At 50.8% G+C, this 12,913-nt stretch overlaps 1 protein-coding gene across 2 annotated transcripts in view; it reads right to left on the bottom strand.

Moving 5' to 3' along the window:
• TGFBI (transforming growth factor beta induced) overlaps positions 1-5,212 on the bottom strand; it is a 31,834-nt gene extending 26,622 nt beyond the window's left edge. The window contains exons 1-2 of one of the 2 annotated variants that reach the window (XM_032476806.1): positions 5,003-5,212; positions 340-438 (exon numbers count right to left, since the gene is read on the bottom strand). In XM_032476806.1, coding sequence (XP_032332697.1) covers positions 340-438; positions 5,003-5,136 — 233 coding nt within the window. In that variant the 5' untranslated portion in view covers positions 5,137-5,212. The remainder of the gene's footprint in view (positions 1-339; positions 439-5,002) is intronic. The other variant, XM_032476805.1, reaches the window with a different exon arrangement.
• Positions 5,213-12,913: the final 7,701 nt, after the last annotated feature.

Here is a 12,913-nt window from a genome sequence, read left to right as displayed (position 1 = left end):
CATTTAGTGAGGATTAAGAAGCACACAGACACGCACCTCTGTGCACTTAGAGACACATGAGTGCATTTTATGCTTCTTGTAACCCCGAATCAGCCCTGAAAAATGTATCCAAGTCTTGTCAGGAGCCTTAAAAATGCAAGACAAAATTGGCCAGCTTACTCAAAATGCCACTCCCAAGCACACAGTTCCCTGACATGTTTGCACACGTATCTTCAAGGCTCCTTAGGCAGCCTGATCCTTCAGAAGGCTGGCCCATGCCTGGGGGCACCTGCAGCCGGCACCCACCCAGCGCAGCCTCCTGGGGGGCTGAGGGGGTCTTAGGTGGTTACAGATACTCACGTTGATTTGCCACAGATCTTCCTCTGGTACCACTGCTTGCAGTTGGTGAAGTACTTCTTGTTGGTGCCAATGAGCTTCTGCACAGCACACACATTGGGGCTGAAAACAAAAGCTGCAGTGTTAGCAAGATGGTCAGCGTGTCCATCCCTCTCCACGTCCTTCCCATCACGTGGGCCCTTTTGGGTCATCAGAATGTTCTACATATGGAGAACATACTGTCATTTTAGTCTTGGCACCAGGGGCTGGCTTGGGGGTACACTTTGACTTAGATTTCCATCAGCTCCCCCCAAAACTCCCCTCCAATTAAAATATTGTCAAAACATACCTCATACACTGACAGTATTTCATTTAAGCATTCTTCTTTGACAGACATTTGGTAAATGTAAATAAAAACACCTTAAAGTGATTAGATCACATGTTATAGATTGAGAACACCAACTTTGTAAAAAGTGGTGTGTTTGCTGAGAGCAGAAGCTTTGAGAGAAGGCCCCAGTCTTTCTGTGCATCCCCATCCCACACTGAACCCAAACATCCAAGGTTTTAACCTGGCCTCCCAGTGGGTATTGCTGGTCCTGTGGTCATGAGGTCCGGGCCCCAGCACCTCCCAGACAGCTCTACACACAGACATCCTCTGCATCCCTAGGCAGCTGCCTGGCTCCCAGACAGCACCTATCAGGAGTGCCCATCCCGGAAACCAGAGGGCAGGGCTGACTGCTGTCCGGGCTGGCAGGAGATGCTCACTCACTGACCTCTCTATCATTTATCACTTAGGGTTCAGCTTAAGTCCCATTTCCCCCAGAAAGCTCTCTTCCAGTGCCCCAGGTGACACTCTTCTGTCATCTCTGATGGATGATACAGCCCTTGTTTGACACTAGTTACCAAACAGAAACCAAAACTGATTAGAGTGTGTGTGTCCTCTCTCTAATTACCCTCCAAAATACCCTGATGGAAAGTGCTCTGCCTTGTTCTTTTTTTCACATTCTTGATGGGGCTGAGCACCAGGCTGGATGCAGAGGAGCTTGGAATGGCCTTATTGAAAATACTGTTCCCAGGACCACCTGGCACAGAAGCATCCTCAGGAACCCTGTGCAAACGCCCCAGGTCTCTGCTGAGAAGCCTGCTTTCCCAGAGCTGTGGGGTTTTGTTCTTTTGTATTTTACCCAGTGTACCAAGTTCCGACCCAAACAGTGCTCAGGCCATGTGATGGCAGGACCTTCATTGGGAGCCCCTGGGAAAGGAGGCAGCTGTGGCTGTGTGGTAACAATGAGAAAGGGGGCTTCCTGGGCCAGAGGCAGGCAGTTCATCTGGCTGAATCACAAGCCAGAGGAAAGCAAAGTGAGGAGATGAAGCACTTTCACAAAACCTTGATGCCCAGAGAACTTCAGGTATCACTTGTAAATATCATTTCCTCTGTACTTTACACATATAATCAATAGCCATCATTTGAGATGCATGGTATTTTTCAGGAAGACATTGATACTGCAGTGAGAGCTGCACCTGCCATCCCTATCAGATCGGCTGCAGGAACTTGGTCAATTCTCAAATACTCAGAGCCAGGTTATTGGGTGAGAGGGCACGCTGACCCTTTACTTCCCTGCCCTGTCTCTCCTACCATGTGGATGCCACCTCTTGTCCAGTTTGTGGTTCAGCAGCCCAAGATGAGCTGGCCCAGGAGGCACAGTAAATATTAGTGGGACACTGTAAGAATCTGAAGGCAAGAGAAACTGAGGCTGGAGAGAACAGCCCCTGTCCCTCACTCCGCTGGGTCTGACTAAATGCCTGAAGCCTCCAGAGGACTTTTACAGACTTCCCCTTGCTTCTGTTTGCTGCCTGGCATTCACAGGTTATAGCAGTCCCCAGAGAATCCTGAGAGAGTCCCTGCTGGCTACACTCCAGCCGTAGGTGCTATTTATTGCTGTATAATTTCAGAAGTTTTTCTATCTGACCAAGCAGGAAATAATTACTGTCGATGAATTCCCTGCAACTTTCCGTGGGCGGCTGGTGAATCTTCAGAGTCTCTTGAGGATGTGGCTCCAACATTCTTCTGTGGAGTGTTTCCACGGCTGCTGCCCTTTGAGACAGGAGCAGAGGCTGGGGTTCTCTGTAACCTACTCCCTCTCACATTTGGGTAGGAAGGGTGGGCTGTGCACAAAGGAAATTCATGTTGAAGTTTAACTGAAATAAGCAAGCCATTTCTGGGCCTTCTGCCTCACGTACAACAGCACAGCTGTTCAGTTTGGATTTGAAAATCAAGTGCTTCAGAAAATTCCATCCAGTTTTGGTTGTTGATATTAGAAAGTGTGACTGCATTTTTACTTCTTTTTCAGTATTATTTTTTTCCTTCTCTCTAGCAACACAGATACAGCTGGGAGTCAAGAGACCACGTCATAGTCTGACTCTCTTGACAGCTTTCTGTGTCTGGACTAAGTCACTCCATCTCACTAAGCTGCAGTGTCTCCAACTGTAAAATGGGAACACAAACTACAGAGTTCGCTGTGTTGCGGTGAAGATGAAAGCAAAAGTGGTGACAGCGATAAAGGGGGGTGAGCATGGCCCACTTACTATTTCTTCCTTCACATTGTGGAGTGCGCACTACATTTCCTTAAAACAGGAAAGGGCTTTCCCTTCCCTTCCCAGAAGTTCTAACTTTGAAAGAAGGGCTTGAACAAGGTTATCCATTTTGCACAGGGTGCCATCCCCAAAGACAAAGCCAGGCAGCCCTGTGAGGTTTTCAGGGACAGTTAGGTCAGAGTCAATGCTCATCTGCAACCATTTGTCACAGCTCGCCTGCCTGTGTATCCTGACTTCCCTAGGGGACGGTGCACACCTGTGACTTCGTGGCCCATTCTGCCCTTCACAGACCACTACAGGCCTTTCCAACTGCACTGTGAGTGGCTAATCAACGGGACTGGCCTGCAGGAGTTTGGTGGGGGGGGGAGGAAGTTGATCTAATATCTGAAATTTATAAAAAAGGGCATTTGCATTTCTTTAAAAAAGCCTATTTTCCAGCTGGTCTGTGACTCTACTGGGCTTTGAAGGGAAGGAGGTTTGCCATAGAGATGGTTTCTGCTGGAACCCTGTCAACACCTCTAGGGTGAACAGTCACCATGCTGGGTGACAGGGTGATTGGGGTCTCTTTCTGACTTAGAGGCTAAGACACAAAGGGAACAGAAACCTCCCGGATGGACTGCAGCACCCAAATGTGACATGCATCTTTGGTGAGAAAGGCAGAGGGACAACGGTGAGCTGGGCAGAGACAATGAAATCGCCAGTTGCTCACATTTTTACTTTTATGCTCACCTCCCCCTCATCTTTCTGCCCTGCTCCCATTCTTCTGTACACAGCCCAAGTCACAGGGGAGTCTTCCATTTTCCTGAAGACCCTGGGACATCCCCGTGCTCTCCTCTGTCCTGCAGGGAGGGTACTGAGGCTGCAGCATGGCCTGATGGCTTTCACTCTGCTGAGTGGCCAGACTCACTCCCATCAGTCCCCTCGCCGCAGCCCAGGGCACCTGTAGGCCAAGTAAGACTGTAAGGCCACACACAGGCAGAGGGAACAACGATGACTACTCCCAACGAGGGACACTCCTGAGGGTAGGGGCCAAGGCTTTGTAAAGTCCTGGGAAGTCAATTCTGATCACTTCCAACAGTGAGTTTTGATCTGACTGCAGATCTGCCCAGTCACATGGTGGTCTGGGCACCACCTGAGTGCAAACACCAGACCCAGTGGCATTTGAACTGCTACACACCTCTGGCCACATATAGTTTTTCCTTGTGAAAAAGGAGTTGGTGCACCCAACTGGAAGGCTGGAAGCTGCGGCAAAGCGTGGCTTTGTGTGAAGCAGGACAGGACACAGAAGCACGGCCCACCTCTGCCTGGGTCTGCTCTAGGGTCTTTAGCAGGTCAGACCTTCTGCCTGGGTTTGCCCCCTAAGACCTGCAGGAGTATCTGCAATGATAATGTCCCAAATTTACAAACCCAGCTCTTGTTTTAAGAGAGATTCCAATCCCGGCTCTGGCACATGCTGCAGAACCATGGGGAAGTGGTGCATCCTCTCCAGACTCAGTTTCTCCCTCTGTGCAATGTGTGTGAGGCCCAGCACACTCTCCTGCCCTTCATCTGGCAGGGGAGCAGATGCCGTTCTGCCCTGGCTGTGCCTGGACAGCACTGTCTGCAGCCAAGGTGGTGGGTGGAGGGCCTGGCCAGATGAACAGGCACCTGGGGACGTTGGGTGCTGCCAGCTTGTGTGACCCCAGTGTCACGTCTGCAGGCGCTGGACAAGTACCTGGCTGGACTGGAATATGTGCCCTGTTGGATGGGCTCCCTCTCTGCCCTAACCACCTTTCCACAGTGATTCTGAGAAAAAGAGCTTCCAACTCTCTCTGCTATCTGCTGGGAGAAGCTGAAAGCCCAGGATCCCTCAGGCTTTTGGCCTGAAGTGGGGTCGCGGGTCAACACTCCCATCCACTTCCTCTGCACAGTGCGGGAGGCAGCCTTTCCCTCCATCGTCCCCACCTCTCTCCCTCCACCTCCTGCAGGCCTGGTCCCTCCGAGCGCCCCACGCTACCAGCTCTGGGTTCGGGCTTTGTCCCCGGCGCCCCCGCCCACTCCGACAGCCCCCGACGGCCCGTCCCTTGGTCGCCCAGACGGGGCGCCCGCTTACCCGTGCTGCCGGCCCCGAAGGCGGCTGTGCTGCAGCACTAGCTGGTAGGGCGACCTGGCGGGGCCCGCCGGGGTGGCGGCGGGGCCCAGGGCCAGCGCCAGGGCGAGGGGCAGCAGCCGCCCGAGGAGCGCCATGGAGCGAGAGGCCGCGCGGACCGGGCGAGCGGCTCGGGGAGTGCGAGCGCCGCCGCCGCCGGCAGGTTAAGTAAGCGGAGCGCAGGGAGCCGCCCGAGGGGCGGGGAGCGGGAGGAGGGCGGGCTGCGGGCTCACTGCGCCCCCGCCTCCCGACCCGGCCCGCCCCGCTCCCGCCCGCTCCCCCTCGACGCCCCCGCCTCGCTCTCCTCCGCCCCTATCGTTCACAACCAGCCCCCTCTCTCATCCTCTCTGCCGTCCACCGACAGGCTTGCAGGCACCCGGGGCTACAGGTCCTCCCGGAAGGGGAGGCAGTAGGGAGAGGCAGCTCCACACACTACTTCACTGTCTCCTTGATCTCTGCAGGGTCCTGAGCCCAAAGGTCCCTCACTGGTCTCGGTCCATGCTGATTCCTGCAATACTGTCCCATCACACTTGCCTCTGCATTCCACGAGCACCCCTCTGCTCTCTCAGGCTTGCTAACTTTAAGACTGATAAGGAGGAAAGCTTACGATTGACAGAAGCCAAAAAAAAAAAAAAAAAAAAAAAATTGGGGGTAGATTTTGTTAGACTCCAAGCTACTCTTGGAAACCGTGGAGAAGGGTGGGGTCCGTCCATTGGTACACATTCTCTGTCTCTTTTAATAAACGTCAGTGCAACACTACATGCCAGAGGATGCTGCAAAGAGATAGAAAATACAAGATCTCTGCCCTGGGGGAGCTCAGAGCAAGTAAACAAATAGTCACCTGGGAGGAGGTAAGTACTCACCCAAGCACCTATTAATCACCCACCAACTACCTGTCCCTGCTAGCCCCGGGCGACAAAGACGGATGAGTGAATGAGATCCAGGCTTTTTCTGAAAAGGCTCACAGTTGGGAGACCCACGGACTGTAAATAATGTGCCGTGGGGAGGGGCAGCTGGGGCCTTGGGAGCCTGGAGCAGGCACTGGGCCCTGACAGGATGTGACACTTGCTCTAGGCCAGAAGGATGAGAAGAAGTTAGCCAGGCAAAATGGTGTGCATTCTGGGTTCTCAAGGTGTCCGACTGGCTGAAGAATGGGGAGGTAGAGTCAAGGATAGAGAGAAGGCAAGGTATGTCACAGGGCCCAGACCCCAGCCAAATCCTGCAGGTGATGGAGAAGCAGGTCAGTGTCAGGAGCAGGTGAGGAGAGGATCAAATCAAACAAGGCAAGACTGGAGGCAGGAAGGTCAGCTGATCAAGAGGGGACCAGGTGAGAGCTTAATCGGTGGTACTGGAGGTGGGCATGAAGAAAGGTGGCACACTGAGGGGTGTCCAGGAGGTCACAGACTCGGCAGAACTTGGGGGCTGTACCTAGGGAGTTGGGGGAGGAGGAGGAGGATTCAGGGATGACTAAGGTGCTATTATAGGCAGGCGCATCTTGGTGGATGGTGGTACCATTCCTAGAATGAGAGACATGGAGAGGGGCAGCAAATTTGCCAGGAGAGGTTAAGTGGTTTGGGACACACTGAGTTCAAGGTGCTTGTGATTCATCCAGGGGTCTTGTGGGCAGCTGAATATAAAGATCTGGGACTCCAGCGAGGATTCTGGGATGGAGATCCAGACGTGGGAGTCATCCTCAGCTGTAAGTGGCTGAAGCTGTGAGAGTGGGTGGATTCTATGGGGGGCACAGGGAGTAAGAGGTGGGTGATGACAGATGACGGAGAGGAGGCATGGTAGAGAGAAGCCAGCAAGGAGGTGAAGGAGTGCTGACAGAGAGTGGGAGGAAATGGGGGAGCTCCATCAGGACAGGGCTGTAAGCAGTGAGTACCACTGCACACCAGATAGATCTGAAGCGCATCTGCTGTGTGGGAAACAGAGAGGTGCTGGGGAAGGCAGGAGGATGAGGCCAGATAATGGTGTTTTGACTCTTTCAGGAAGACTGAGAAGGGAAAGGGGGAGTCAGGGTGGAAGCTAGGGGACAGAATCAAGAGAGGCTTGACAAGTTAAGATGCTGATGCAAAGGAGGGAGGAAAGAGGAGGTCAAGGCCACAGGAGAAAGAGGGATAATCAGAGTGAGGAGAGGAGAGGCATGGAGCAGAGTAGTTCGGGGCTGGCAGAGGAAAAAGTACCAAGGGAGCAAAAGTTTATGAGGCCCTGACTTGGGGGAATGGTGGAGGGAGAGGAGAGGAGGGACAAGTTTCAGGGAGATTTCAGTGGTAGCACTGACCAGATTTGGAAACCCCTTGGGCATGGAGGGAAAGAGAGCAGGTGGGGAAGTCGGGGATGACCTCAAAGTCTCTAGCTGGGATGACCGGATGCACGACGGACACCCTGGTGAAGGTGCACACTGGGCTGCCTATGGGAGTGAGGCATGACTCCAGGTGTGTTTGCATTGTGCCTGACAAGCCATCCTCATTCCTGGATGGAGATGTGCAGGAGGGAGATGCTTTTAAAGGTCTAGAGATCAGGGTAGGTGTGAGGACTGGAGATGCTGACTGGAGTCACCACACTAACCCTAACCCTAACCTAACCCTAGCTAAAGCCCTGGATTTGGGCAAGCTCCCTCAGGAGCATGAGTTGGTAAAGAGGAGGAGGAAGAGCAGAGGAAGAGGAGGAGAAGATGGCAGGTCAGAGCCCCAGGGAGCACCCATCTGGAGAGATTGAGGGGAGACAGAGAAGGAACCCTGAAAGGAAAGAGACACAGGGAGACCCCGAGAGGCCACAGGAGAGGCGGACTTCAGAGAACCACCCTCACTGCCAGGTGGGGCAGAGTCCAAGCTGGACCCTATCACCAAACGGTTCCTAGACTATGATTGGCACCCAGGAAACCAAAGACCACGAGACTATAGAACATTTTCTGGAACATTCATAACCCAGCTTGTATCTTCCTCATTGAAGACTAGGAGATGTCCTGGGGTAGTTTTGACCTTGGGTCCTGCCCTGACACCCTCTCTGTATCCTTCCTTCCCATCTCCCCAGAAGAAGGGGCTGAGACACTCCCTTCCCTGGCTACCTGTGGGGGCTGGTCCCAGGGTGGGGACTTCTGCCACTTTGGGGGAGATGTTCCCTTTGCCAGTCTCTGTTCAGATGGGGCTAATTCTGCCAGCTGGTGAGGACTGTCAAACACATACTTCAGTCTGGAATGAGTGGACCTCCCTGAAAGCAACTTTCTGAGGGGGGAGAATGCCTCTCCTGCAGCATGAAGCTCTTCATTCGGGTGCCTGGGATTTAGCTCCACTTTATCTGTGAGTACTTCTCCTCATTGTGTTCATTATCATTTTCTTTTTTCCTAGTGCCTTGGGAAGAAAATCCAGAGATAGGAAGAACCATTTTGATGATTTCTACATCAAAAATCCTATCTGCTGACCGTGCTCAGAGATTGTGCAAAGAAAGAGGTGTCTAGCAATGACCACTCAATGAGTCAAGGTGGACGGCTGCTAAGATCACAAGCTGGGAAGCTGGGCTGAGATCTGAGGACACGGCAGTCTCCACGAATTGTCTAGTTTCAGCTGCTGTAAAATAATCCCTTTATAAAAATCAAGGTGATTCTGATCAGAAGGGTAGGGTCAGGAATGGAAGTTTCTGGAAAGGATACACACTGAGAGGAAAGGAAGCAGCCTTTGGCAACTTTGCTGGATGGTTTAGCTTTAAACCTTGGGTCCCCTAGCCAGGATCCTCCAAGTGGATTACCAGCCTTGCCTAAGTGACAGCATTCATATAATAAAGCTGCTGAGTACACATGCTGGAGGTAGAGGACCTGGGTTCAAATCCCAGTTCTGCTACTTAGAAGCTGTGTGGCCTTGGGAAAGTTGTTCAACTCCTCTGAGCCTCAATTGCTACTTTTCTCATAGAGTTGATAGCAAAAGTTACCTCACAGGACTCTCGGGTAGATTACATGATATAATTCAAGTAAAGCATCGAACAGATACGAGTTGCTTACCTCCCCCCAATAATTGCATTATATAATAGAGATCACTGAAAAGATAGGATAGTTTAGAAACTATAGAAGTAATCATCTGAAAATAATCATTTAATTAATTGAAAGCAAAACATTTCTCTGTTTCAACATGACTGCTTGGCACAGGGCATTGGGTAGTGCCCAGAGAGGTTCAGGCTCGGGCTTGACTTCTCCCCGGGGGCTGGAGCACTGGCAGCATCACAATTTTAGGGGAGATGCTCCTTGTGTGTAAGAGCTTGGGAACCGTGCCTTCCCGGCCAGCCCCGCTCTCCCTCTAGCAAGGTTTACAGGCTTTGGGGCAAGTCAGGTAATCTCGCTGTAAAACTTCCCTCCTCTGCAAAACTAACATTTGATGACTTGAGTTTTTCCATGAGCTCAGGAAAGAGATTACAGTAATACTTCATTTACTGTTTGGATGTAAAAAAAAAATTCCACTTCCAGGTCCCTCCGCTTGCCCCCCCCCCCCCAAAACCAGAAAATGCAGAACTCTGTGAATGTAAACACGTTCTCCCACCAGAGATGGCTGCTTTGGGGGGTGTTTTTCCAAGGAAGAGATGCTGCCAGAGAAAGCAGCAGAGGTTCCCCATCCCAGATGTCCTGCCGCCAACCAGGGCTAGCACCGCTCACTTTCATTTGGGAAAGATTTCCTTTTTCTTTCAGTGTTAGACAGACTGAAAAGAGAGACTGGTTCGGAACAATAATGCCTAGACTTTTTCAGACACTTTGTAAAAATGACTACTTTCACATTTTGTGGCTTATACAAGGTCACCAGAAACAGTCTTAGTTTTCAAAAATAACCCTGTTGTGCTTGACAACAGGGCTTAAACATCAAGATGGGAGAGTAATTCCAAGAAGTTCTCCGCAAAAGGACACTAAGAAAGAAACTGGTTCTGGGTCTGTCACCAGGAGGTCTGCCATTTGCAGCCTGACCAACGTCATGCCTCCCTTTTGCTGTCCTCCCCAAAGTTCTGGGTGATGCTGGGCATCAATGGAATGAATGACATGGTCAAAATAATCTCCAGAGGGCATGCGGCCTTTCTAACCTGCCATCCTGTAGCAAATTAGAGAGCTCTTACGATTCAGTTCCCTAACACTTGCCAGGGAGAAAAAAGGGTGGGTTTTGGCATGAGATCTCCAACTTTTAAAAGTATCTGAATCAAATCTGGAGGAAAATTTCCATTCCTTGTACAACACACAGCCCAGAGAATAGTACTTTACACACAGCCATTATTCCATCCACCTAACAAGCAAATGCAAGAAGCATCCCTGATGACTAAAATTAAGGGGTGATTAGAGTGCCATTTAGGGGATTCAGCTTTGGCTTTTCAAGGATTTTCCATAACTTTGCCTCAAAATGTGATGTGCAAACAGCTGCATCAGCAGCAACTTGGAACTTATTAGTAACGCACCATCTTAGGCGCCACTCCCCATGCCCGCCCTGAGTCAGACTCTGCATTTTAAACAAGATCTCCAGGCCATCTGTGAGCACCTCAAAGTTTGAGAAGCACAGGCCTACAGGTTTATGTTAAGTAGCTAAAGCTCAGATGATTTTAAAATAGGATTCAATTTATGTAAAACTTTTCAAAGCCATAGAGCCACTGACAAGAAAAAAAATACACCTGAAAATCTGTACCAATAAAATGACCACACTGGAAGTCTTCGCTCTCACTGAAGCCCGGCTCACTCTGTGAATGACAGTCAAGACACCTGGGGGACGGGCAAGTGGCTTTTTCTCTAGGTCTAGCTGTTGGGTATTCAGTGACTTCCACACACTGAACAAGGAAAGGAAATTGTGTTCAGTCCGGGTCACCTTCAATTCTTCTCTCCTTTCAAAGCCTGCAAAGGGGGCCATGGGTGGTCTAACAGGTTTGTAACAGCAAGAACTTAAAATAAACCTTCACCTTCAGCCTCTACAAGTGATGGAGACAGAACAGCTGTCACAGCCCTAATATGGCATTAGGTCCCCAGTGTTGACTTTCCTAAATGACTTGCTGTTTTCACAACTTCTCCAAACACCAGCTTTCGTAATCAGGGCTTGCCAAATGCTACTTGTTGGCTAGAACCCAACTTTATTTTCCAGGGAAATTGATTTTTCAGAAGATACTTGCTTTGTTTGGGCTCAGATAAAATATCTTGGAGATACTTTAGAAGAGAGGACTCCAGAATGCTTTTGAGATTGCTTCAATTACCTGACCTCAAATACTTTCGTGGAATAATGCCCACTGTAAGGAACTTACCAGATGATGGTTGGCTTGCGAAGCAAAGCTTACCCATGCCTTTCCTCTGCTCCCCTCCAGTTTCCTTGCAGGAGGGCAAAAGCCTCAGAGAAGCAATGCATCCCCAAGGCCAATAATCCTCAGAGCTCCTCTGTCTAGCTCCTCTCCCTTTTTTCACTTGTGCCAGTGGCACCGCCCAAGGTTGGAAAGCTTGATGCCAGTTTTTCCTCTTTCCCCCCGCCCCTCAGTGTAATCAGTCACCAAGACCCTACAAGAGTTCTTTCCAAATCACTCCTAGATGATTCTGATCCCCTATTTACCACTCAAATATCCCAATCCCCATGGCCTCGCCTCTCACCACTCACAGCTCCCAGCCAGTCTCCTTGACATCAGCTCCCACGCTGACTCTCACCCCAGCATCCATCTCTCCCACCACTGCCTGACGTCTCTTCCTCAAACACCACTTCTGCCAAAACATAGCTTTCTTAGGACCCTCTCAATGGCTTCTATTGTTGATGAGAGAAAATCCAGTCTTCTATTTTCTTATTCTTTTTAAAAAAATGAACATCTCCCCCCCACCCCACCCCTGATTTAAAAAGAAATACATGCACATTATACAAAGCTTGGAACACACTGAAAAGGCTACATTAAAGCATAAACCTTGTCCACCCGTAATCTCTACACCAAAATACTTCTAACGTGTTGCCCTCCCTCTGTTGTGCCTGGCCTCTAAGCCCTCCATGGAATTCTTTTTCATCCTTCTAGGCTGCTCTCCCATGTGTCCCAGAGTCAGCTCTGGCTCCTGCAGGGTGAGTACTTCCTCCGCCCTCCCCCCACACAGCCCACAGAGCCCCACTTCTGCTTCCTCTGTGCAGAGCACTGGGCTCCTCTTTTCCTCCACTTACTCGTGTAATACTCTCCCTTCAAGACCAGCTTTGTTACTGAGAAGCTGTGTGTATTCAGGCAAATTCCTTAACCTTTCTGCGCTGCTGTTCTTTCAGCTGGTCTCTCGTCCATGACCTTCCTACCTCACGGAGACTCTCTTTTGCCGTGTCCAACCTCTAGCCTTTAGCCCTTGGGTCTGCCATCACAGTTGGCCAGTGCTTCTTTTGTAAGCACAGAGCCCTGCTAACGTTTACAGATTCATTAATTGATTGGCTGACTGTGTTTGGAAAGGTCTAGCCTAAATCCCTGCTAGTGCAATTTATGCCTCTTCCAGTGGATTCTGGACAGAGACTGGCACTGTCTTAGGTGGCTGCTTCACGCCACATCTTGGACTAGACTGACTGGTGTGGCCCCCTGCGTCAGACAGAGACTCTGAAGGGCCTTAAGGAACATTGGTCCTGACTCTCCTCCCCACCCTCCCTAGCCGGGTGTTCAGTCCCAGCAGGAAGGAGTCAGAGTATCTGGGGGGCTGGTGCTCCCAAATTCACAGACTGTTCCCCCAGGCTAGGTGAAAAGAAAGTGTCACTTCATCAGCCACAAAGCTGTGCCAGCATCAGAGAACGGAAAGGGGAAGCTGCTGGCTCCAGAGCAGCCATTCTGAGAGCCACGTGAAAAGTGCCTAAGAAACTGTTCTTAACCTGACACCACTCTGCCTCGCCCATAAAACCCTGGACCTTGGAATCCATGTACAGAAGGCAA

Source organism: Camelus ferus, chromosome 3, assembly GCF_009834535.1.
Source record: "Camelus ferus isolate YT-003-E chromosome 3, BCGSAC_Cfer_1.0, whole genome shotgun sequence".
In the NCBI taxonomy this organism is placed as follows: Eukaryota; Metazoa; Chordata; class Mammalia; order Artiodactyla; family Camelidae; genus Camelus; species Camelus ferus.
This window is presented reverse-complemented; position numbering and strand designations above follow the sequence as displayed.